This window comes from Notolepis coatsorum, assembly GCF_963971535.1.
Source record: "Notolepis coatsorum genome assembly, chromosome: 14".
Classification (NCBI taxonomy): Eukaryota; Metazoa; Chordata; class Actinopteri; order Aulopiformes; family Paralepididae; genus Notolepis; species Notolepis coatsorum.
Window position 1 is genome coordinate 3676888 of NC_140178.1, and position 27215 is coordinate 3704102.

At 41.3% G+C, this 27215-nt stretch overlaps 1 protein-coding gene across 4 annotated transcripts in view; it reads right to left on the bottom strand.

Moving 5' to 3' along the window:
* Window positions 1-2346: 2346 nt before the first annotated feature.
* zc3h7a (zinc finger CCCH-type containing 7A) overlaps window positions 2347-27215 on the bottom strand; it is a 63816-nt gene continuing 38947 nt past the window's right edge. For 3 of the 4 annotated variants that reach the window (XM_084328877.1, XM_084328876.1, XM_084328874.1), the window contains 10 exons: window positions 26479-26684; window positions 17759-17859; window positions 17040-17221; window positions 14411-14484; window positions 11519-11655; window positions 9114-9219; window positions 7454-7562; window positions 6346-6488; window positions 5350-5513; window positions 2347-3117 (listed from right to left, as the gene is read on the bottom strand). In XM_084328877.1, coding sequence (XP_084185003.1) covers window positions 2928-3117; window positions 5350-5513; window positions 6346-6488; window positions 7454-7562; window positions 9114-9219; window positions 11519-11655; window positions 14411-14484; window positions 17040-17221; window positions 17759-17859; window positions 26479-26684 — 1412 coding nt within the window. In that variant the 3' untranslated portion in view covers window positions 2347-2927. The remainder of the gene's footprint in view (window positions 3118-5349; window positions 5514-6345; window positions 6489-7453; window positions 7563-9113; window positions 9220-11518; window positions 11656-14410; window positions 14485-17039; window positions 17222-17758; window positions 17860-26478; window positions 26685-27215) is intronic. The other variant, XM_084328875.1, reaches the window with a different exon arrangement.

Genomic DNA, 27215 nt, shown 5'->3' on the forward strand with positions numbered 1-27215 from the left:
TTCTAATGTTTGTTTCTATCCCCATGAGCCTTTTGACAAGAAAACTAGTCTAAACCTTTTTTTTATATGCTCGTTTATACTTATTTTATGTCCACTTCATGCATTGCTCTTGATCGGCCAATTTTGTGCTCATTTTATGCCCGTCTTTCTTTTTACTGCCGTGAAGCACTTTGAGCTGCAATTCCTGTACGAAAGGTGCTCTACAAATAACGTTCATTATATTATTACTTTAGGCCTATTATGAGTATAAGTATAAGTCTTCATTTGTCATCAGATTAACACACATGCGATGGACGACCCACAGGAACACACACACATGCACTGAGTCGCTGACGAAATGTTCTCTGCACCTCCCATCCCGTCGTCCTTCCCCCCCAAAGGGCAGCCGGGAGCAGACGAGGGCTGCAGCGTGCGGCGCGCCCGGGGACCAATCCAAGTGTTCCCGTCAGTCTTCATCAGGGATGTGACAGCGTTAGCTGTCGGGGGGGGGGGGACCCTTGTGAGCACAGAGGGGGAGAACATGCAAACTCCACACAGAAAGGCCCGGGAGATACCCCACCTGGGTACCTGGCAACACGGAAACCTGGTCCCCAAGTGGGAATCGAACCCACAACCTTCTAGCTGTGAGGAGAGTGTTAACCACAGTAGATCAATCTTTTATGACAATACTGTAAATTGTAACGGTACAATATGTACACATGTCTATTGGACTGACAGATCAACAATGTAGGGATCCCATTCTGGCAGTGTCATGTCTTTTATACTTTGAAGTGTCATGTATGTCTCTTGTCCCGGTTTTGTCCCGTTTTGTCTTGAATGTATAGAAATGCAGCAGTTTGTGATATCATGCCTTAAATTGCCCCTTGCGGGACTAATAGTTTTTTTTAATTTTATTGAAGGGGACAAAATTATGTTTGTGCATAATAAACTACATTTATATATATATGGTGATGTAATTTATAGGCATGCTGCGGCATCAACTCTTAAACCTCTGGATTCTGCATATCACTCAGCTCTTTATTTGGCGACAGATATGATACTCACCATTGTGTTCTGTATGACAGGGTGGGTTGGCCTTCTCTTGCAGAAAGGCACAACAAACACGGGTATTTATTTATTTTTAAAGCCCTTATTGGTAAACAACCTGTTTATATCTCTTCACTGTTAGATTGGAACCTATTCAACTTGATCGAATGACTGGGGCAGTTAGCCTCTGGTATGCGTGCCGTTAGCATTAGCCACAATTCTTTTCTTTTGGAAATGATATATAATATATATTTTTTGCATTAGACTAAGTCACAGTGGTCGGCAACCTGCGGCTCTTTAGCCAATCAGCTGCGGCTCCCTGGCCCAATTTTTTTTTTGGATATCGGTCATACTGTGACACAAATGAAAAAATATTTCATCAACTAAGATATTTAGTCAACAAAAGGCTTACCTGTATGCCTGATATGTGGTGCGAAATTTGCGAACAACGAAAAATGTACTTTTTATTTTATAGATTTTCCACAAATAAGGGAAGGACTCTAATAGAGCTGCATAGTTCAGGGTTTTATTTCAAAGTAGGTTTACAGATGCCAGTGTTTTTTCTCCTTCTGTGTTTTATTTCAAAGTAGGTCTACAGTACACATGGTAGTCTTTTTTCAAAGTAGACTACTTTTATTTTATAAATGTTCCACAAATAAGGGAAGGACTCAAATATACCTGAATAGTTCAGGGTTTTATTTCAAAGTCGGTCTACAGACACCAGTGTTTTGTCTCTTGTTTTTTATTAAAAAATAGGTCTACACAGCCAGTATTTTTTCTCCACTTCATAAGAGTTTGAGGTTTTCCTTTGTTATAACAGGTAAAAACAGCAATTAAAAAGTCAAAATTTTTCTTTTTGTTGCTTTATAATCCCATTAATGCAACAAACTGTGTGCTATAAGTATAAAGTATAATAAATCGCAAATTACTTTGGGTATGCAATTGTCAGGCGTTTTATGCTAAATGTGGGGTATGCTTGGGGATATATAAAATGTTATACACCGTGTTATCTTCATTTTAAGGGTAAATAGGTTGTGCGGCTCCCTGAGCATTTTATTTTGTGGGACGGGGGAAAAGTGGCTCTTTTGATAGTAAAGGTTGCTGACCCCTGGACTAAGAGGTTGGCAGTCGACTACGGCTCCTTTCGATCGCTTAGTCGACTAATCGGGGTCAGCCCTACAGTTTACCTAAGACCAAATGGACCCATTTGTCCGCTGAGAGGGCATTTACCGTTCCAGCTAATAAAGTGACTTCATGCGCTTCTCTGAGACGAGTGGTTAAGTCAATCACACAAAACGGCTGCTTAAAAAACGACAACTTTTATTTGGTTCGGTGTACAACTTGCAACACTAACAGAAATGAGAAAAAGTGAAAATTACCTAAGACAGAATAAAAAGGACAGCATGACAACTCAACGTTAGGTTTCAAGTTAACTCCAAACTCCACACTTTGTCCATAATAGAAATATAGTCCTTTAAAAACTGTAGACCACTTCTGAAAAATTTATCGATTTTCCAGGTCCGTTATTAATGTTGGAAACTAGTCTCCGATCAGAGTTTGCCCATGCGTTTGAATTTCCTCATAATCACAATTAACCAGAAGTCCTGGCTGAACGATGCATAGCTTCGACCGCCCTCCTCCTCCCCCCCCCCCCAAATCAATCAGTGATCGCTACAAACAAGATGGCGGTGTGCCTTTATCTCTGATCAGAGTTAACCCAACCATAGCTCTTTTTAGGGACACTCCAGGACGCCCCCCTCCATTAAAATAACGTTGCGGTCAGGCTCTTCCCTTCCTCCCACAGAGCTCCTTAAGGCTCACCCTAAGTCGGCACCAGCTTGTGCCTTTCAATAATTCATCATGTCAAAACTGTCATCATCATCATTGTCGTCATACTGTCATTAGTTAATGTCTTTAAGCAGAAAACTGTATTTGCCGAAGTCATTGTCGTTCGGCGCTATAAGATGGTCTTTTCTAGCTTTGGCCAACTTCATTAAAAGGAATTCTCGGCGCTCTATCCACTCTTTAAGCTCCTGGTTCCCGTGGGCGAGTTTGCACAGCTCCTCCTCCGTGCAGGTGTCCTGCAGGAACCTGGAGGAGAGAAACATCAAGTGTCAGTCATCAAGAACTACAACAGGGTATCTGCAGGTTTCAACTAGTGACATTTAAGACCCTTTTAACACATTGAGTGCCAGCCACGAGAAATCTCGTTATTTCATGCCATGCGTTGAGTGCCAGGGACGAGAAATCTCGTTATTTAATCGTTCTTGCTTTTATTAGCGATATCCATACATTTCTCATCAATCTAGCCTCACGTTACCATTGGGACTGTCTATGAGCTTGAACAGGGAAAATACCGCACCCTATCGTCTCCCGGATGGTAATGCACCCATTGGATTGGACTCAATGGAAATGGATGAGAAAAAAAACCTCCGGATTCCACATTTGACTTCTCAGGCATGTAACCGGAGACGATGGGATTCATTGTGGACCCTCAGAACAGCGTGGAATATGTGTTTCGAGTACCTAACGTTGGATCAATAAACGCAATCGATATTTGGAATGGCGATCAGGAATTGGAATAATCTTTTTGCAGAACATCTGATGTGAGGTAAGGAATCTATGTTACCAGTCTTGGGGTAATCCGATGTATTTTTCACATATATCTCAATGTGTCTGTGTGTGTGTGCGTGTATGACGTTAGCGCTGACCAGGAAATAGATAGATTTTTCAGCCCGCTTTTCTATCGTGCATAAGTACACATAATATACTATCGATAATCTAGCGTTTATTTGAAAACGATTCATAAATCAGCCGGAAAATGACAACGTGTTTTGTGTATTCCAGTAAAGAGCTATTATCACGGAATTTTCCCTCGAAATTTCCAAAAACTTAAAACGGAAATGTACAGATGAAAAAACAATCCGTTTCGTACATGTTGACTGCAAGCAAGTCATTGATAAGCTCCGCGAAAATCATGAAATATCGGAAAATCTGTCTCAAACGGCTGGCATTCAAGCGATAAATCGTGTGCCCCCTTGCTGGCACTCAAAGTGTTAATACAGGGTTCCCACTAGTGCACTGCAACCTTGCCCAGGCCCGACGGGTTCGGGCTGGGTAGGGCTTTTTTTTTAATAAATAATTCGGGCTCGGCCGGGCCCGGGCACCGCCGTTTTAATTTTTTTTATTGCGTTTTTTTTTTTCTTCATATAACTAGGGTTATAGGATAACCTTCGTTTTAAGATTCGCTTTCTCTTTTGCGCCAGAGAAACATTTGGATGTAATTACTGCAGCGCGCAGGGAGAACTCAGCTAGGGGACAAGTTCAACTCGATTGGTTGTGTTGGAATATAGCCAGTTGGCGAACGTTTTAATTTGTTCTTGGGATGTATGTAGCCGGTTTTGTTAACGGTGTTCAACGCGTTGCTGACGTCTGGTGAGTGATATTATTTGCTGGGTCTCGACTCGCTACCTGTTTTGTTGCGATTTTCATTACGTTGCTCTGCTCGAAATCTGATTTCTGTTTTCTGTTTTGTTTGTTTGACTGAGTAGGCTATTGTGTGTTGTGTGTGTGTGTGTGTGTCAAAGAAGATTCTATAGCCTTAATACGTTTTACGAGGCTGATGTGTGAGAGATATAAGCGAGCACTGGGAGAGACGGCATTGCGAAACAGGCTATGTAAATGCTTCTTAGTTTTGTTTATTTATTACGTTCATATAAAACCGTGTTTCGAATATTTAAAACAAATACAAAAAAAATTATATTTTAATAATAATAATAATAATAATTTTTTTCGGGTTTTCAGCGGGCTAGGGCTTAAAATATTATTTACAGTCGGGCTTATTTTCGGGCAGGGCCTGAAGTTCAAGGGCTCGGGCAGGGCTCGGGCTTTATTTCAAGGCCCTTGCAGACCACTAGTTCCCACAGACATTGCTAAATGAATTTCAAGGACTTTCAAGTACTTTTCCAAGCACTCTTTAATTAAAAAAAACCGGCCTTTAAAAAGGATACAATTCACTTTTAAATGCAGTTTTTTATTGAAAAGAAAATCGGATCCAGTATTTATGGCTTAAAACCAATTTCCAACAATTAGTTAAGACTTTAGATAAAAAAGATTCAATTTAAAATGTTTATCATGGATGAACAAAACGTTTAATGCGAATGGTTGATTTGAATTTCAATTACTTTTTAAGCACCTTGGTAAAAAATTGGTTGTTTAAGGAATTCCAGACCTTGCCTTTCTTGGACAAAAATCAAGCACTTTAAGCACCTTGTGCGATCCACACTCAGCTCTCACAGACTCTGAAGGTGAAACAACACTCACCTCTCACAGACTCTGAAGGTGCCCGTGGGAAAGCGATACTGCCAGCAGTTCTGGTCGTCCTCGGAGTTGAACACCTTGTCTTTGTGCTTCTCCGAGGTGATGTGCTGCTGCCACTGCTTCTCGCCGTTGGAGTTCTTCCCGCACAGCCAACAGTGATTACCAGCCTGTCGGAAACACACACAAAAACCAAATCACAACATCACAATCAGCTAAAGCTAAAATATTTGATGGACACCCTGCTTGACCAAACGGCATCAGTTTTGAAAAAGTTACCGCCTCCGATATATTTATCAGAATCAGAAAGGTCTTTATTGCAGAGTAGTTTTCATGTACAATGAATTTGATTTGGTCGTTTTTGGTGCGACATTAACGGACAGATAAGATAAGGTGGAATAAAAATAAAATGGAATATAAACAAAGTAAAAAAATAGAAGCACAATAGAATATAATACAATTATGAAATAAAAATATGCCAGGGCTGTACAACTGTAAAATAAAAAGGTGGAATAAAATACAATAGAATATAATAAACCAAGTAAAAATAGAAGCACAATAGAATCTATTTGGATACAAGCGTTCAGCTAAATGACTATGGTAAATGTAAACAGTAATAAAAGCGTTCAGCTAAATGACTAAATGTAAATAGTAATAAAAGCGTTCAGCTAAATGACTAAATGTAAATTGTAATAAAAGCGTTCAGCTAAATGACTAAATGTAAATAGTAATAAAAGCATTCAGCTAAATGACTAAATGTAAATAGTAATAAAAGCATTCAGCTAAATGACTAAATGTGAATAGTAATAAAAGCGTTCAGCTAAATGAATGTGAATAGTAATAAAAGCGTTCAGCTAAATGACTAAATGTAAATAGTAATAAAAGCGTTCAGCTAAATGACTAAATGTAAATAGTAATAAAAGCGTTCAGCTAAATGACTAAATGTAAATAGTAATAAAAGCGTTCAGCTAAATGACTAAATGTGAATAGCGGTGGTTTTACCACTTCCTCTGCGTAGTCCGTGGGCATGACTATCTGCCTCCCGTTCTCCCGGACTGCATTGTTGGGTGGCGGTGGCGTCTCCTCCCCCCAGCCGGGCTTCTGAGACTGCAGCCAGTGCTCATACAGCTGATCCAGGTCTGGAACTGAGGGAGAGAGAGAGAGAGAGAGAGAGAGCGTGATGAGAGAGTGATGAAGGAGAGAGAGTGATGAAGGAGAGCGTGATGAGAGTGATGAAGGAGAGAGAGAGTGATGAAGGAGAGAGTGGTGAAGGAGTGGTGAAGGAGAGAGAGAGTGATGAAGGAGAGAGATAGTGATGAAGGAGAGAGAGAGTGATGAAGGAGAGAGAGAGTGATGAAGGAGAGAGAGAGTGATGAAGGAGAGAGTGGTGAAGGAGTGGTGAAGGAGAGAGAGAGTGATGAAGGAGAGAGATAGTGATGAAGGAGAGAGAGAGTGATTAAGGAGAGAGAGAGTGATGAAGGAGAGAGAGAGAGCGTGATGAGAGAGAGATGAAGGAGAGAGAGAGTGATGAAGGAGAGAGAGAGTGATGAAGGAGAGAGAGAGTGATGAAGGAGAGAGAGAGTGATGAAGGAGAGAGAGTGATGAAGGAGAGAGAGAGCGTGATGAGAGAGAGATGAAGGAGAGAGAGAGTGATGAAGGAGAGAGAGAGTGATGAAGGAGAGAGAGAGTGATGAAGGAGAGAGAGAGAGCGTGATGAGAGAGAGATGAAGGAGAGAGAGTGATGAAGGAGAGAGAGTGATGAAGGAGAGAGAGCGTGATGAGAGAGTGATGAAGGAGAGAGTGGTGAAGGAGAGAGAGTGATGAAGGAGAGAGTGATGAAGGAGAGAGAGTGATGAAGGAGAGTGTGAAGGAGAGAGTGTGAAGGAGAGCGTGGTGAAGGAGTGTGATGAGTGGTGAAGGAGAGAGAGAGTGATGAAGGAAAGAGTGTGAAGGAGAGAGTGGTGAAGGAGTGTGATGAGTGGTGAAGGAGAGAGAGTGATGAAGGAAAGAGTGTGAAGGAGAGAGTGGTGAAGGAGAGAGAGTGATGAAGGAAAGAGTGAAGGAGAGAGAGTGATGAAGGAGAGTGTGATGAGTGGTGAAGCAAACTCACTGTTGTTCTCCTTCATATATGTCCACAGGTCCTTCTCCTCCCCGCTGTGGGCGAAGGTGCAATTTCCGATGTACTGGCACTTCTTGCCTGCCGTCACATGCATGCAAATCTAGGAAAGGGGGGGGGGGGGGGGGGGGGGGAGACACAAGCAATCATTTGCATCAAAATGGTAATCCCATGGTTCAAGCATCTAGTATTTTGCATAATGCTCGTCTGTGATCCGATGTTATGTAGTAAACAGGCTTCTCTCACATCGAAGGTAAGGGCCTTGGTTTGAGACTGAGGACTGAGGCTTTAACTGGTCAACTTAGTTTATTGCACAGACATTGCCATCTTATCTTAAATGTTAAAGAATGTTAACATCTTAAGCCCGACGGGTCCGGTTACCGGACCCAAGCCATACATCCATCCATCTCGACAGACTGAATGAATTACCATGTTCATGTCAATTTTACATGTCTGGTCATTTTTAGCATGGCGTTATTCACAGTCAAAGATGAAAAATAAAAGAAAATAGACTTTATATTCTCCTTTGGTTCATTACAATTTACTCAAGCCTAGTAACAGACACTGTGCATACATTCCATGAGATACATAGATCAGGGATGTGATTGCGCCTTAAGAAAAAAACCTGAACATTTTCTAAACTATCTTATTTTTATTTTTATAAACACTCCATTTGAATGAATGAACACATTTTATTTGTATATATTGAACTGTTCACAGGGAAGAGGAAGGTGGGAGAGGAAAGGGACAAAGATGATGACAAAATGAATCAAATATATCAGTGTCCCCCTAAAAGATTTAAAGGGCTCAAAGGGGTCATCCTGGCTCAAACACTAACGTTAGGACCTTATCTTTTCTTCTTTGCAACCAGATTGTGCAACACTTATGAAAATCTGTTATGCAAGAATAGCAAGGTCTGATAAATGTTGCTTTCGCGTTTCACTTAGACCAGGTGGAAAAACAATCAAAACATATTAAAAATATATATATTTGAAAAAAAAAAGAATTTAAATTTTTTTATGAATATTTTTTTATCATAAAAACGAAAATCCGGTTAAAAACAGAGAAATCACATCCCTGATAGATGTCCCTAGATACCAAAAACATGCAAATGGACCTTGTAGAAGTGGAGCAATCTTCCATTTACTTATGTATTTTTAGGCGGATTTTCAGAAAATAGGGCTCTGGGCATAAGAGGTTAAACATCTTGTTGACTTATGCATCCCTAAATGTAATGATTGTACATTTTAGTTTTGTATAGCGTTTGGTCTTCATTCTTTAACTTTTTTACTGTATGAAGCACAATCTCAGGAGGCTCATACAGAAGAACCAAGCATTTCACTGTAACGTACATTATGTGACAAATAAAACTAAACTTTTTCAGCACTAAGATTGTAGGTTCAGCCAAGGATCCTTCAAAACATTGTTTTGCTGCCAACGTTAGGTGAAACTGAAACGGGACAGGCTTTAAGAAACGCAAGGATACCTCAAACTGAGACGGGATGGGCTTTAAGAAACACAAGGATACCTCAAACTGAGACGGGATGGGCTTTAAGAAACACAAGGATACCTCAAACTGAGACGGGATGGGCTTTAAGAAACACAAGGATACCTCAAACTGAGACGGGATGGGCTTCAAGAAACACAAGGATACCTCAAACTGAGACGGGATGGGCTTTTTAGAAGGAAGCTGTCGGACGGTCGTCCACTTCTTGCGCTCGGTGGAACTGACGAGCACCACCCGCCTGTCTTTGGACCACCTGGTACAGATCACAAGTAAACAAATGCCTTTTTATACAACAAGTACACAAGTCACGTACGTCACATCTTTACATGGTTCAAGTTACAGTTCCAACGACCACACAACGCGGTCGTGGGATTGGCTTTCCGCACAGTAAGTAAGTAAGGTTTATTTATATACGGTAGCACCTTTCACAGATCAGGGTCACAAAGTGCTTCACATTAGGGATGTCCGATATTGGCATTAAAATGTAATATCTGAAATTATCGGTATCGGTTAAAAAAAATATATATATATATTTTTTAACATTTATTTAACCTTTTTTTACCCAGGCTCCTAAATCTTTTTAGAGGGCATCTTAATAAAGAGCGTGGCAGCAGCAATAACGAGAGTCACACACATGCGTTACCAATTCTATTATGTCTCGCTCTCAGGACATAATGCACTAGGCTTGGGCGGTATGACAGTATTAAGGTATAGCGGGGTATTTAGAAATACAGACGGTATTGATTTTCAATACCGTCCGTCACCGTCAAAATCACAGATGCGCTTCAGTTTCTATAACAGTGAAACGGAGTTGAGTGTAGTGCACACACGCGCCAGCAGAGGGCGAGACCGCTCTAGTGGAGCGAGTGGGTCACAACGGTGTTCACGGTTTACGGTAATGTTGCGACAGTGCTGTGAAAATACCGTAAAGCGTTGTGATGAGAGCAGTGTTGTTGTGGTGCACTGGTGGAGCAAGCAAATAATCCGTCTCTTATTATATGTGAACTAAAGAGTACAAGGTTTACACAACAGCCCCCACCCGCCTTTTTATTGTATTTGTACCGTCCTGTACTATCCGCTGTCAGCTGTTTATCTCTCTCTGTGAGCTACTGAGCTTGAATAACTAGCGTTAGCTCACGTTAAGTAGCGTTAGCTCTGCGGCTAATCTTAGATTACCCTGAACTAAATCAATGACTAGGTTATAAAGCATTCGAGTAGTTTTCACTGCACATAGAAGTAGCCAAACAACGGGAGCATTTTGGGAGCATATCACCAAAACCCAGGCAATTTCTAGCCCTTAAGGAATCAAATAGTCTGCCATGGCTATAGGCTAGATGCTAACGCTAAAACGGTGCAGGCTTCTACCGGTGCGGGACTACCATTCTGAGAGCTGACGATGATTTGTTTACTTGGTAACACGTAAACCCCCCCCCTGATGAAAATGAAAGTCATACGTCAAATACCGTGCACCGGGGTATTATAACATAAAGGTTTGCCGGTGTGAAAAAAAGGATACCGCCCAAGCCTATAATGCACAACAATATACCGGATGCCTAACGTCAGTCAAAACAGTCAAGTTACCGTTTGTAATAATTACATTACCTCCTGCAGCAGGTCTCTCCGCTCATGGATACTAGTCTATGAACGCTACGCAAAAGTGAGTTGGCACTATTTGGAAATGTACAAAACACGAAGCACTGTTTTTTTTTTTTATATCTTTTTAGATAACGCCCATCCAGAGTATGCAGGCTCTGTTCAGCAGCATCAGCCACATTAAAGACACAGAGGACATCGTCATCAGCATCACATTAGACTAGGGCTGAGCCCAAACGTTGAGTTGGCGTTCAAATTCTAAATCAACATTCGAATTTTAAATCTTTTTTATGCGTCTATTCATTCTGTTTAAACCAATGGGGTTTTTCTTCACAGTTGCAGATAAATGTTAGGCTACACTAATATTATAGTATATGACTAGTCATAAAAAGTTAAATAAAACATTTATCATAAATGATGTAGCCTGTCTGCATCCGCTTGGCGCTCCATCAAGACGTCCCCATCACTTTCGTACCAACCGTGCCCTTATTGGATTATTTATGTTGACGAAACTGACAAGTTATATTCATTAAAGAAAGTTGATTTAATAAAAAAAATACTAATTTAATCAGATTAATCCCTTTATTCAAATTGAGGATTTAGTTTGAGGATATTTTATAATTTCCTTTTAAAATATATGTACAAATTTATATATTTTTTTAGATTTGTGTTTATTTTATTTGAATTTTTTTGTAATTAAAAACGAAGGTTCGAACGTCCGTTCGAAAAACCCTGACGAAGTTCGAAGCCTTCGGGCACAGCTCTACTTTAGACAGTGCTTTGAGAGGTGCATGTCCCAGGGTGCAGGCTCTTACGTGTGTCTGGCCTTGAAAGTCTTGAAAGTTTATGCCGGTGCACCGATGCGAATCAGTGAATCGTAACATCATTAGTACAGTGCTTTGAGAGGTGTATGTCTCAGGGTGCAGGCTCTTGTTTATGTCTCAGGGTGCAGCTCTTACGTGTGCCTGGCCTTGGCCGTACAATACTTCTTGTTCTTGTCCGCTTCGCTCAGCTGGCCGTTCCTCCAGCACTGACCGCAGACGAACTGCAACTTCAGGTTCGGGGGTCCGAACTTCTTCTGCACGGGCGGATACTGCTAATAAAGACACAGAAAGACGAGATGAGATATTGAAACCGGCTTGGGTCAATCCAGGCATCCTAGCAGCAGGGGGGGGGAGGGGAGGTACAGGTATGGGAAGGGTAATAGAAGACATAGATATTTATAGGCAATACAATTATAGTACAGTAGAAAAGTAAAAATAGGCAGTGTAAACAATAAATAGGCAGTGTAAACAATATAATTAACTCTGAATATACGCATGAATATATATACGAATATACACATCTGAGCAAGTAGGCAGTGTGATCAAAGGTGCAGAGGAGGGTCTCGTGTGCCCCATCAGTTATATTATACGTTACAATAAAAGGATGAATTGGTTGTCAGATCTTAACACTTTCAGTGCCGGCCATAACGTTGATTAATGTCCTTGAGTGCCACCATCCACTTCAACGATAGCGTTAAAAACGCATAATCTATGTTTTAAATTATGTGTCTAATCTGCCCGTCGCTTATCAATGACTTGTTTGCAGTCAACATTGTCGAAACGGATTTTATTTATTTTTTATTTTATTATTATTTTTTAATTGGTTCATATCTTTTTTATAGCATTTCGAAAAGCTATAGTTTTCTCGAAAATCTTCGGAAAATAGAAAGATTCCCTCATAAACGGCATTTATTGGAATATTCTCGAATACACTAGACACGTTGTCATTTGTCGGCCTATTTATGAATCGTTTTCAAATAAACGCTAGATTATCGATAGTATACGTGTACTTATGCACCCTATAGAAGCGAGCTGAGAAATCGATTACCTCATTTCCTCAACATCACACACACACAGACACATACGGGACACGCTGTTATCTCAGTGAATACAGCTCTGATTATCCTAAAACTGGTACTCCTTACCTTAGATCAGATATTCTCCAAAAAGATTATTCCAATTCCTGATCGCCATTCCAAATATCGATCGCGTTTATTGATTGATTATTGGCTGCTGTAAATATATATTCAAGGCTGCTTTCCAACTCGTGATCACTTCCATGTTAATCAGATCCCTCGCCAGCATAATGGAGCCAGTTGGCTCCCCCCACACAGATCCACCAGTCTAATCGAATGGCCTGCAGTTACACAGGGATAGACGATAGGGGGCGGTATTTTCCCATCTGAGCTCCTAGAGGGGCTGCTGTACCAACGGGAGACTCGGTTGATGAAATATGAATTCAGATCGCTAATAAAAAAATCAAACGACAATTCACGTTGTCGGCACTCAACAGGGGGCATGAAAAGACGACATAACACGTCGCTGGCACTCAAGTGTTAAAGGGAGTATCTGCAGTAGAATTTAAATTAAAAAATAAACGTTATTAATTAGGCTCAACTTTTTGTCTATTCCATTTTAAGATGCCTATTGTATTTGTCACATAATGAGTCATTTCAGTCCATCAATGTCCCGTCACTTCCATCACTTGATTTCTTATAATGGGTGGAAGATCCCGTTAACAATTTATCCAAATTAAATTTTCATTGGTAGATACTAATAATAATAAATAGAATTTGTATTGCACTTTTTGTTCACTGGGATCCCAAAGTTCTACAGGGTTAAAACAGTCAAAATAAAATACAGAATAAAAAAAAAAAAGATAAAAATAGAACAGTTAAAAACATATAAACTGGAAATTAAAGACAACAGGACAAGAAAAAAATAATATCACAAGAAAGAAATTAAAATAAAAAGCTAACAGTGCCTTTTGAAACAGATAGGTGCTACTATACTAAAGGATTTGGTTAGCTTTTTCTTAGAAGATAAAACCATTAAGACAATTATATAGGTCTAACTTCACTTGGAGGTTAAGCCGAGAAAGTGTTAATGTAAAAAAGAACAGTCTATTCTTATTTCTGACCCGATATTACGCCAAGTGGCAACATTTTTAGTTAGCTAGACTAAATAAGTAGCCAGGTGGCAGTCTGTCGCAGTGGGAACGAACCTAGGAGGCCAGAGGTCACGGTATATTGAGCTTGAGATGCCAGAAAGGGAGATAACCGAAGAAGACTGTGATAACAAATGGAATATTATGCCAGAGAGAGAGAGGATCTTTGCTTCTTCTGTATGGCAGCTCACACACAGAGAGAGAGGATCCACAGAGAGGACCGGAGAGCAAACTAATCCATTTGTAACATTTTGTCGTTTATGCCAATAAACCCGTGTTAATAAACCTGTGCCAATAAAGCCTCTGTGTCGTATATTATCTCAAGGGGAGATTTAATTTGAGTGCCTTTTCTTCATCAACAAAACCCACACAACGCAGAGTCCTATCCGGGAGGAATACAGGATAACAGGGTTCCCACAGACAAATTCAAGGGCTTTCAAGTACTTTCCCAAGCACTATTTTCATTTTGAAAGGGCATTTAAAAGCGGTTTGTTTAATTGAAAAATCAGGATTCAATATTTATGGTTTAAAACCAATTTTCGACAATTAGTTATACTTTAGATAAAAAAAATTTGATCATGTTCAAATTGAACGTTCAATGCGAATGGTTGATTTGAATTCCAAGGACTTTCTAAGCACCTTGTTAAAAAATGGGCTGTTTTGAAGGAATTCCAGACCTCTACTTTTTTGTGTGTAAAAAATCAAGCACTTTAAGCACCTTGTGCGAACCCTGGGATAAGTAACATTAATTAAAAGCCATGGAATTCTAACAATAGCCAAAGCCATCCATCCCAGTGGTGGTACATGCATGCAAATCACGAGACGATGAACAACGAAGAAGCTACTGATGTAACTCTCACCTGGGCTCCTTGCAGGCTGGTCTCTATGCACCAATACTTTCTGGCTTCTTGGACAATACTTTCATGAGTGATGCCTGTGATGCAAAAACAAATGAACGAGTTAGAATAGAACCAGCAACATCTCATGAACTAGACCGGGTCACTCCTGGCTCAGGACAGGGTGGAAGTAACATAAGCAGTGGTGTAGCCCGAAAGTGTATCAGACAGCTAGTACAACCCTGTCACTAACCTACATTAAAGTTCCAATGGCTGGTTCAACCCTGTCACTAACCTACATTAAAGTTCCAACGGCTGGTTCAACCCTGTCACTAACCTCCACTCAAGTTCCAATGGCTGGTTCAACCCTGTCACTAACCTCCACTCAAGTTCCAATGGCTGGTACAACCTTGTCACTAACCTCCACTCAAGTTCCAATGGCTGGTACAACCCTGTCACTAACCTCCACTCAAGTTCCAATGGCTGGTACAACCCTGTCACTAACCTCCACTCAAGTTCCAATGGCTGGTTCAACCCTGTCACTAACCTCCACTCAAGTTCCAATGGCTGGTACAACCTTGTCACTAACCTCCACTCAAGTTCCAATGGCTGGTACAACCCTGTCACTAACCTCCACTCAAGTTCCAATGGCTGGTACAACCCTGTCACTAACCTCCTCTCAAGTTCTAATGGCTGGTACAACCCTGTCACTAACCTCCACTCAAGTTCCAATGGCTGGTTCAACCCTGTCACTAACCTCCACTCAAGTTCCAATGGCTGGTTCAACCCTGTCACTAACCTCCACTCAAGTTCCAATGGCTGGTACAACCCTGTCACTAACCTCCACTCAAGTTCTAATGGCTGGTACAACCCTGTCACTAACCTCCACTCAAGTTCCAATGGCTGGTTCAACCCTGTCACTAACCTCCACTCAAGTTCCAATGGCTGGTTCAACCCTGTCACTAACCTCCACTCGAGTTCCAATGGCTGGTACAACCCTGTCACTAACCTCCACTCAAGTTCCAATGGCTGGTTCAACCCCGTCACTAACCTCCACTCAAGTTCTAATGGCTGGTTCAACCCTGGCAGTTGACCAAATGACAAATGGTAGAGATGCATGTCTGGATGCATTTTTGGATTTAAAGAGTAAGATTATGAAAAGAAGAACTGTAATAAGAGGCTTACGATACATAAAAGTATAAATTACTAACTAAACTAACTCCTCTACTTCGTTGGAACTTTGAATTTCAGGGAAAGAAGTGACAGCCTTAGTAGTATGTGTGGTACCAACAAGCAAACCATGTAGCAGGTATTTCCCATATTTCACTGTATGCCCTGGTATGTATGTGACAAATAAACCTCTTGAATCCTCTTGAATCTTTCCCTAAACATGCCACATTGTGTTTTTAAGTTGCAGGAAATGACAGCAAATGGCTTCTTTATTGCACATTCTTTGCTGCCCCCCTTCAGACCACCCCTTAGTTGCACCGGGGAAAGCCCCGACTAGCATGGCTCCGTTGCCCCGACTAGCATGGCTCCGTTGCCCCGACTAGCATGGCTCCGTTTCCCCCGACTAGCATGGCTCCGTTGCCCCGACTAGCATGGCTCCGTTGCCCCGACTAGCATGGCTCCGTTGCCCCGACTAGCATGACTCCGTTGCCCCGACTAGCATGGCTCTGTTGCCCCGACTAGCATGGCTCCGTTGCCCCGACTAGCATGGCTCCGTCGCCCCGACTAGCATGGCTCCGTTTCCCCCGACTAGCATGGCTCCGTTTCCCCCGACTAGCATGGCTCCGTTGCCCCGACTAGCATGACTCCGTTGCCCCGACTAGCATGGCTCCGTCGCCCCGACTAGCATGGCTCCGTCGACCCGACTAGCATGGCTCCGTTCCCCCGACTAGCATGACTCCGTTGCCCCGACTAGCATGGCTCCGTCGCCCCGACTAGCATGGCTCCGTCGCCCCGACTAGCATGGCTCCGTCGCCCCGACTAGCATGGCTCCGTTGCCCCGACTAGCATGGCTCCGTTGCCCCGACTAGCATGGCTCCGTTGCCCCGACTAGCATGGCTCCGTTGCCCCGACTAGCATGGCTCCGTTGCCCCGACTAGCATGGCTCTGTTGCCCCGACTAGCATGACTCAGTCGCCCCGACTAGCATGACTCAGTCGCCCCGACTAGCATGGCTCCGTTGCCCCGACTAGCATGACTCCGTTGCCCAGACTAGCATGACTCAGTCGCCCAGACTAGCATGGCTCGATTGTTGGGTCTCGACAAAGAGCATCTTTATCTTTATTTCGAACATGTAAATAAATACAAACGATATAAAATCAAAACAAATAATTGATTTCAAGAAAAAAAAAAAAAAAACATAACTCAATTTACATGTTCGAAAAGGAGTAGGAAGTATACACTTATTTAATCCTACCCCTTTTCCACTACTCAAATGTGTACTAATTTAAAACCTTACAAAACAAATATATATATATGCAAAACAAAAACTATATGTAAAACATGAAATAAAATAAAAATGTAAACACCCGTGAATGTCAAATCCCTTCCTCATCCCTGTACCCCGTGAACATCATTTCCTTATAATTCAGTTTGAATTGTCTCATATTTGGACATTGCTTTAGCACCACATTCAGACATCTCACCTAGCTCGTGCTGCATTCCCCAGACCTTCAGCTCGATCAGGCTGTGGGCGTAGAAGCAGTCGTCCTCCCGCACGCAGCCGTAACGCACCTCGTGACGACAGAGGTCCAGCTGGCACAGTGGGTTCAGGGGGCGCACCTTGGAGTAACGCACCGTGTTCTCCTTTAGAATGTGGACCAGGCACCTGGTGGCGGGGGAAGACATGCGCTTTATTAAGGCTCGCAATGCATTGTACAGCTTTGCTCTAGCGTCGTCGTCACGATACCAACGTGTTGACTTTGATACAGATACCAGTATCACAATACCGTTTTTTATTTATTTGAATTTCTTAAACAATAACGATACCCTAGCAAAAACCTAAAATATCAGGAGAAGTTATAGAATATATTAGATGACAGAACATGGAACATTCTTTATTATTCTAAAAGTATCGATACTAATACAATTCCTGCAACAGGAAGTACACCTGGGTGATTTAGAACCTTTGGGTTGTCAAGTTGAAACAGTCTACTGTCATCAGCAAACATTGCGACAGGAAATACACTTTGGTCCATTTGGAATAGTTCCGTTTATGTTTTCAAACTTTTCATGTTAGAAAAAGGTCTATACTGGTTATACATACACACTCACGCTACATTCTAATCGTTTAGATAAAGACTAATAATGTTATAAACCATCAAAGACGATGGTTTAGAAGTGGTAGGAGTGTGACGGTGCTTACTTATGATCTTCAAAGTCGTGCTTCGTCACTGGATGAGAGCAAAGCGAGGGGTTTTCCTTGTTGGCTTTGCTGATTATTCTGGGTCTGTGATCAAAGCATACCTGGAGACAAGATCATATGTATTAGAAACATAAATGTAGTACAAAAACAATTCATTATCCAATGTGAAATTATATTAAAAAAGGTGCTGTAAGTGGTATTTTATTTGTTAAAATAAGTAGTTTGTTAATAGCTCTACATTCCAACAGCCATCACTGATATAGAGTGTTTAGTCCCTCCGCTCTGCAGTAAACACTAAATACATTTCCTGGTATCCCTTCCCACTTTATCCAATCAGGAAAGATAACTCCACACTGGAAAAATAATTGAAACAAGTAAAATAATCTGCCAGCAAATTTGGCAAGATTTCTTGAAATAAGTAAAAATATCTAGGGTTCTCTCTCCCGATTGGATGAAGTTGGAAGAGATACCAGTTATTTTGTGTTTACTGCAGAGCGGAGGGACTGGGAGACCCATGTTACTGACCAGACACTCTATATCAGTGATGGCTGTCAGAATGTAACAAAGGAATACCACTTCACCTTTAACTATAAGACTAGATGGCTACCGATCTATGAAATCTGTATTACTTGAAGTCCTGAGGCCCAATGTGTTTTTGCAAAGTTCTTTCCCCCCAAACAGTTTATTGCCAAAGGTGGTTGGCCAATTTGAGGCAGTACCAGCAAACAAAACTAAAAACAAACCGATCTTTCAGGCCGGAGTGTCTGGAAATATACACATGAGTGAGAGACACAACGCCGTCAAGAGCGTTACCGTTACGCGGACAGATCAGATCAGAAGTTCATTCACGTATTCGAAGCCAAGAGAGCAGTAAATGGCTGCATATATACAACAGCTTTTATCCAAAGCGGTTTATAATTTGTTCCTCACATTTCACCATTTCACTCAGACGTTCACACACCGACAGCCTACATGTAGCCACAACAACCGGTACATCCTCAAGGCTCTTTCTGACGGCCTTACACCCTCAAGGCTCTTTCTGACGGCCTTCCAGCCTCAAGGCTCTTTCTGACGGCCTTCCAGCCTCAAGGCTCTTTCTGACGGCCTTACACCCTCAAGGCTCTTTCTGACGGCCTTACACCCTCAAGGCTCTTTCTGACGGCCTTACACCCTCAAGGCTCTTTCTGACGGCCTTACACCCTCAAGGCTCTTTCTGACGGCCTTACACCCTCAAGGCTCTTTCTGACGGCCTTACACCCTCAAGGCTCTTTCTGACGGCCTTACATCCTCAAGGCTCTTTCTGACGGCCTTACACCCTCAAGGCTCTTTCTGACGGCCTTACACCCTCAAGGCTCTTTCTGACGGCCTTACATCCTCAAGGCTCTTTCTGACGGCCTTACATCCTCAAGGCTCTTTCTGACGGCCTTACATCCTCAAGGCTCTTTCTGACGGCCTTACACCCTCAAGGCTCTTTCTGACGGCCTTACATCCTCAAGGCTCTTTCTGACGGCCTTACATCCTCAAGGCTCTTTCTGACGGCCTACACCCTCAAGGCTCTTTCTGACGGCCTTACATCCTCAAGGCTCTTTCTGACGGCCTACACCCTCAAGGCTCTATCCGACGGCCTACATGTAGCCACAACACTCGGCACATCCTCAATGGTGGCGGAGAGGAGGAGCCTTGCTAAGCTCCAGGTCATCAGGGACAACCCCTCCCACCCACTACACACAGACTTGGCTGACAGGAGGAGCACGTTCAGTGCCAGGCTAACACTCCCTAAATGTAGCACTGAACGGCACAGGAAGTCCTTCATTCCGACAGCCATCAGACTTTACAATTGCATCACTGTGCCTCACTGCATCACTGAGCACAGAGTGACAATTACCATCTTCCTGGACTTTTAAAACAACACTGATCAATATTACACTTACTATAAACTTCTGTATATTTTATTCTATTCTTAGGCAATTTGTTTTGTTATTCGTGACTTTGTTCCGTCTAAATGTTTAATGTGAGCGATTTGTAGTGTCAAATTTCCCTCGGGATGATTAAAGAATTTTTATTCTATTTCTATTAGTACCGCGCTGCGTCGCAGATCGGCCGACCCGAGTTCGATTCCCGGACCCGCCGTTATTTGCCGATTGTCTTCCCCTGCTCTCTCTCCCGTTTCACCCTCACTGCATCTGTCGGTCATGGCTGACCAGGAAAAGCAATAAATGCTAAAAATTTTTTTTAAATAAAATAAAAAAATACAGAATGCGTTTTAAACTGTTTTTAGATTAGCTTTAATGTCCTATTTTTCTGTTTCTTTTCTGGCTTAAACATCTAGCCCAGGGACTACAACTGAAAACTAGCAACCCTGCTAATGTTGGCATATTTACAGTTTTTACTATTTGTATACGTTTATAAATGTATAAGCTGTTGATTGATATGCACTGTCCCTGATCAAATAAACTGAGTAAACTAAACTAAATTCATATCTTGGCGACGCGTCCCTCACTTCTAGGGCCGAGCCCAAACGGTCAAACTAGGGCTGTAATGCTTTCACTTGAGATTAATTTAAATGATTTAAAGCATTAAAATAAATTAATCTAGATTAATCTATGGAGTGAAAAATCTTCAATTTTAGCACCGCGGATATAAGAAAGAAGTCTAGCTGAGTCAATGTTGATTTTGTTGAACATTTGTATTTCACAGGAGAGAAACTGTATTCAAAGAAAGCTATTAAAATAGTCTTTGAATCTAAATATACTTTTTGTGTTGATTTTACATTAATTCCATGATTTTACTCAAGTAAATATCTGTTACAAGCTTCGGGCTTAAGTAGAAAAATGCAATTTTTTATCTAGATTAATTACAGAAAATTGAGATTAATTAATTAATTTTTTTGTATCTATCGACAGCAGTAGTTCAAACGTTTGGACCTTCTTTCGTTATGTTGGCATTCGAATTCTAAGGGTGCTTTCACACCAGAGCCGTTTGGTCCGGACTATCGGACCAGAATTCGATAGTCCGCTTTTTTGGGGTGGTGTGAATGCGCAGTCGAACTCTGGTGCCGACCAAACACGCAAACTCTGGTCCGCCCGACCAAACACGCAAACTCTGGTCCGCCTGAAAACGTAGGTCTCGGTTCTCTTCATCGGACCAAACGTGGACCAAATATAGGAAGTGAGTCACGACTCTCACGAGCAGAGCGCTAAATTACTACCTAACCAATCAGATCTGCGATATGAGGTAGCGTCACGAGCAGAGCAATGTGTGTGGACAAGAGGCGGGTTGCCTGTAAGGAGGGGCTTTTAGAGACCCATGTTTGCTTCGAAAAGAGGGACATCCTCTCAATATGCGGGACGCGGGACATTCGGTCAAATGGTGGAACTGGAGTCAGACAGGGCTCGCAGTCACACACACACGCGCAAAAAAAAAACTCCTCACCGGTCAACCTCACCGGCGCTTCATGCAATCAAACTGAGAGACCGTCCGCTCCCCGACACTCTGTCCGCTACACTCCTCCCGCTGCGTCTACTACTACACACACACACACACAATAGAGCTCGCATTCACACACACACATTTTCACTCCAATAGACGAGCGCCCTTTTCGACCGCGTGACATTGTTCAGAAAGTTTGGTGCGCCTGACAAATTGCAATGTGAATGCAGACGAACCAAATGAAGAATGCAACAATGTTGCAACTTCACCCCCAGAATCGCACGAGTCCACCAAAACTATATGTGACCCGCCGTGACCAAACCCGATTTGATCCGCAAAGGGGGAGGTGCTCTGAAATGAAGAAAATGTCTTGCTGTTCAGAAAATCCTAAAAATCGAAATCTTGATTTTTTTTACATATTTGAATTGTCATTAATGTGTTCCCTTATTTGCCCTTAGTTGCAAACTTAAATACAACTTGTAAATGAGGTAATTATTGTTATAATAGTTCCACAAATTTTCTTCCAAGTGAGGAGAAAAACTACACGAGCGGGCTTGGGCCTGTCCACAGGGGCCAAGTACTGTACTTAATATGTGTTAACACACAGACGTCATTAGCTCTCCTTTCTCAGAGAGAGAATAACACACTATTAATACACTATCTTAATGTTATAATATAAGTTATAAGCAACGTAACGCAGTGTCTAAAAAAAAGATTAAAAAAAAAAGAGGCCTTGACGGCCAAAACGCGTGTTTTAACTTAATTAAAAACCATTAAAACACAGTTCGAATTTTATGAGCGAACGAATTTCGGTAGGGTGCATTTTTTCCAACCTAATGGCTAAAAGTAAATTAATTTAATACGGAAACGGAGTGATAAAAAATGGCTTTTTCATCGGAGCGAGAGAGAGATTCTTATTATTGTGGGAGCCCTGATGTAAACTGCGCTGGGGCGCGATGAGGCGCGCGTTAACCCTTTCACTGCCACACTACAGAAGCGCTTAGTAATGCTTCGTCTCAACTCCGTTTCTGGTAGAACTAGTGAGCGAATCTTTAATATTTTTTTTGATTCATATTCAGAGGTAATTCGTCGAGATATTTCTAATTGGTATTTATCAAAAATAAATATTAGAAATATGGTAAAAAAAACTATTTATCCGTTTTTTTATCCGTCACTACCACACTACAGAAGGTTACCCTTTCACTGCCACACTACAGAAGCGCTTAGTAATGCTTCGCCTCAACTCCGTTTCTGGTAGAACTAGTGAGCGAATCTTTAATATTTTTTTTGATTCATATTCAGAGGTAATTCGTCGAGATATTTCTAATTGGTATTTATCAAAAATAAATATTAGAAATATGGTAAAAAAAACTATTTATCCGTTTTTTTATCCGTCACTACCACACTACAGAAGGTTAACCTTTCACTACCACACTACAGAAGGTTAACCTAGTTGTTGTGTCTTTCACTACCACACTACATGTATTTACATCTAAATGCTTCTGGAGAGGCCATCAGAACATTGAACATTGACTTTAGCATGTCTATTTTTATCTCGTGTTATTTTAAATGCTAATAAAATCTTGAAACTTGATTTTGTCTCTTGTTTATTATCAGGGTCCCTTTCACTACCACACTACAGAAGGTTAACCCTTTCACTACCACACTACAGAAGGTTAACCTTTCACTACCACAATACAGAAGGTTAACCTTTCACTACCACACTACAGAAGGTTAACCTTTCACTACCACACTACAGAAGGTTAACCTTTCACTACCACACTACAGAAGGTTAACCTTTCACTACCACACTACAGAAGGTTAACCTTTCACTACCACACTACAGAAGGTTAACCCTTTCACTACCACACTACAGAAGGTTAACCTTTCACTACCAGACTACAGAAGGTTAACCTAGTTGTTGTGTCTTTCACTACCACACTACATGTATTTACATCTAAATGCTTCTGGAGAGGCCATCAGAACATTGAACATTGACTTTAGCATGTCTATTTTTATCTCGTGTTATTTTAAATGCTAATAAAATCTTGAAACTTGATTAAATTTCTTGTTTATTATCAGGGTCCCTTTCACTACCACACTACAGAAGGTTAACCCTTTAACTACCACACTACAGAAGGTTAACCTTTCACTACCACACTACAGAAGGTTAACCTTTCACTACCACACTACAGAAGGTTAACCTTTCACTACCACACTACAGAAGGTTAACCTTTCACTACCACACTACAGAAGGTTAACCCTTTCACTACCACACTACAGAAGGTTAACCTTTCACTACCAGACTACAGAAGGTTAACCTAGTTGTTGTGTCTTTCACTACCACACTACATGTATTTACATCTAAATGCTTCTGGAGAGGCCATCAGAACATTGAACATTGACTTTAGCATGTCTATTTTTATCTCGTGTTATTTTAAATGCTAATAAAATCTTGAAACTTGATTAAGTTTCTTGTTTATTATCAGGGTCCCTTTCACTACCACACTACAGAAGGTTAACCCTTTCACTACCACACTACAGAAGGTTAACCTTTCACTACCACAATACAGAAGGTTAACCTTTCACTACCACACTACAGAAGGTTAACCTTTCACTACCACACTACAGAAGGTTAACCTTTCACTACCACACTACAGAAGGTTAACCCTTTCACTACCACACTACAGAAGGTTAACCTTTCACTACCACACTACAGAAGGTTAACCTTTCACTACCACACTACAGAAGGTTAACCTTTCACTACCACACTACAGAAGGTTAACCTTTCACTACCACACTACAGAAGGTTAACCCTTTCACTACCACACTACAGAAGGTTAACCTTTCACTACCAGACTACAGAAGGTTAACCTAGTTGTTGTGTCTTTCACTACCACACTACATGTATTTACATCTAAATGCTTCTGGAGAGGCCATCAGAACATTGAACATTGACTTTAGCATGTCTATTTTTATCTCGTGTTATTTTAAATGCTAATAAAATCTTGAAACTTGATTACATTTCTTGTTTATTATCAGGGTCCCTTTCACTACCACACTACAGAAGGTTAACCCTTTCACTACCACACTACAGAAGGTTAACCTTTCACTACCACACTACAGAAGGTTAACCTTTCACTACCACACTACAGAAGGTTAACCTTTCACTACCACACTACAGAAGGTTAACCTTTCACTACCACACTACAGAAGGTTAACCCTTTCACTACCACACTACAGAAGGTTAACCTTTCACTACCAGACTACAGAAGGTTAACCTAGTTGTTGTGTCTTTCACTACCACACTACATGTATTTACATCTAAATGCTTCTGGAGAGGCCATCAGAACATTGAACATTGACTTTAGCATGTCTATTTTTATCTCGTGTTATTTTAAATGCTAATAAAATCTTGAAACTTGATTAAGTTTCTTGTTTATTATCAGGGTCCCTTTCACTACCACTACCAGTCACCAGACCCATTGTAATAACAAAGCCTCAGACTGGAAAGCTGCCAGGTGTTAATTGCCCTAGAGAGAGGGGGGCCATGGATTACAATGACTTCTGGGTAGTGTTGTAGTTGTTTCACTATTGTCACTGAATAGCCTGCTCGTCTCTTGAAGGCTATTATCTCTGAATACGTTTTGTGATAATCACCATGAATCATAGGAAGTAGCTTGCAAAGTATCCCACCAAAATGTTCAAGTGATGGCTTATTTTGAAGGTATGAATCTGTACTTTCATAATATGTAAAAAAAAAAAAAATGAAGATCCCTCAACATGACCCTGAAGTCCATACCTGGTCACATATGTGAAAGCGCCCTAAATCAACATTCGATTTTTTTTATGAGTCTATTCATTCCGTTTAAACCAGTGGGGTTTTTCTTCACAGTTGCAGATAAAGATTAGGCTACACTAATATTATAGTATTAAAACTGATTAGTTATATTCATTAACCCTTTCACTGCCGCACTACCAAAACGGATAACCCTTTCACTGCCACACGACAGCCGGTTAACCCTTTCACAACCGTCGGTTGTGTGATAGTAAAGGGTTAACCTTCTGTCGTGTGGCAGTGAAAGGGTTAAAGAAAGTTGATTTAATAAAAAAATTTAAAAGACTAATTTAAAATCAGATTAATCACTTTATTCAAATTGAGGATTTAGTTTGAGGATATTTAGTATTTTTTTTAAATTTAAATAAACCTTTTTTAGATTTTTTTATTTGTATTATTAACACATTCCCGGCCAACCACGTATATATATATACACGTGATTCGGCGCCAGCGCTTGACGGCCAACCACGTATATATATGTGGTAAACTCGTTTTTGCTTTTATTGCATTTTAATAACCTACTCAATGTCACAGAGCGGCACTGCAGACATACCCTACTCTTGAGATTCGGAAAAGTGCATTACCGGCCAGATCCTGGTAGTGGCGCTGTCTCGAGAATGGAGTACTCCTTGTTTTCAGACCGGATGTTATTTGTTTTTCATTCTGGCCTACTTTTTCTGTTAGCCTGAAGCTATGCCTTCATCAGATCGCATGGAATAGTTTTTGCGACGCCGAATTCAGTATGCAATAAAGGAATATAGCATCAGCCAATGGACATATCGATCTACCAGATGGCGATCAATAACTGGGACATCCTTTTTGGGATCCAACCGGCCACAGGTAAGAGCGATCTCAACTAAATTACAGCGTGATCGGGCCTTGCTCCGATAGCCAAGCCTCTCATCAGTGTATGAGGCTTCAATAACGAATGGCGTTATTGGTAATCAATAATAAAAAAAACAACTTCCCCCGCCCCCCTTTCATGCATTCATGGTGGAACATGACATCGATCATATGCATTTTGATTTTTATCTCTAGCTTGTGTAGGGCCGAAACGCCAATCGATTTAATGTTATTAGCTTAGCGCCCTGTAACTCGTTTTGCAGGAATTAGCCTAGACCAATCCGATATAACGTTCATATTCACGACGCTATAAAATGGGAATGTATTGATGAAAAAAATATTTCTTTATGGCATATTGAAGGGAAGGTTTATAGTGTCAATTGACAATGTGAATGGACACATAGCAATAATTTAAAATATAGATTTAGCTCTACAAACACCCTCACGCATAGTTAAACCTTGTTATGATAAACTGGCCCTTATAGAGTGGGCCCGTCTAATCCCCGTGGACGTCAATGTGTTAAAAACGAAGGTTCGAACGTCCGTTCGGAAAAACCCTGACGAAGTTCGAAGCCCAAAAACAGGCTTCGGGGGAAACGGCCCTACTCACTTCGCAGAGGAACATGAAGATGCCGTGGTGCTCTTGCAGGATCTTGGGGACAGACATGCGCAGGTTACAGTGGCTCCCGAACGGGTCGAAGAGCGCCTCCCTGGAGATGAAGCCCTTGCGCTCCAGGGTCCACACGTCGATCTCCTCCTGGCAGTAGGCGAAGGTGCAGTGGCCGGGGTACACGCACTCCTGTCCGATGGAGACCTCTACACAAAGACACAGCGACACACTTGCAGCCACACGTTCCGACATTGTTCCCCAGCGGTCCTAATTTGTTTTTAGCGTCGCCACGAGGACGGAACAAAACTGACATCATAAAACACAGGGCTCCCACAGACATTGCAAAATGACTTTCAAGTACTTTTCTAAGCACTATTTTCCATTTTAAAAGGGGCATTTAAAAGGATACAATTCACTTTTAAATGCAGTTTTTAAATTGAAAAGAAAAGTGATATTTATGGTTTAAAACCAATTTCCGACAATTAGTTACACTTTAGATAAAAACAATTATATTTCTTGATTCAGAACTATTTTATCATGGAACAAAACTTTCAATGCGAATGGTTGATTTGAATTTCAAGGACTTTTTCAGCACCTTGTTAAAAAGATTGGCCGTTTAAGGAATTCCAGGCATTGACTTTTTTTTTATCTTAATTTATCAAGCACTTTAAGCCCTTCAAGGACCTTGTGCGAACCCTGTAAACACCATTCATTTATTCGCTTGTATTCCTATGCTT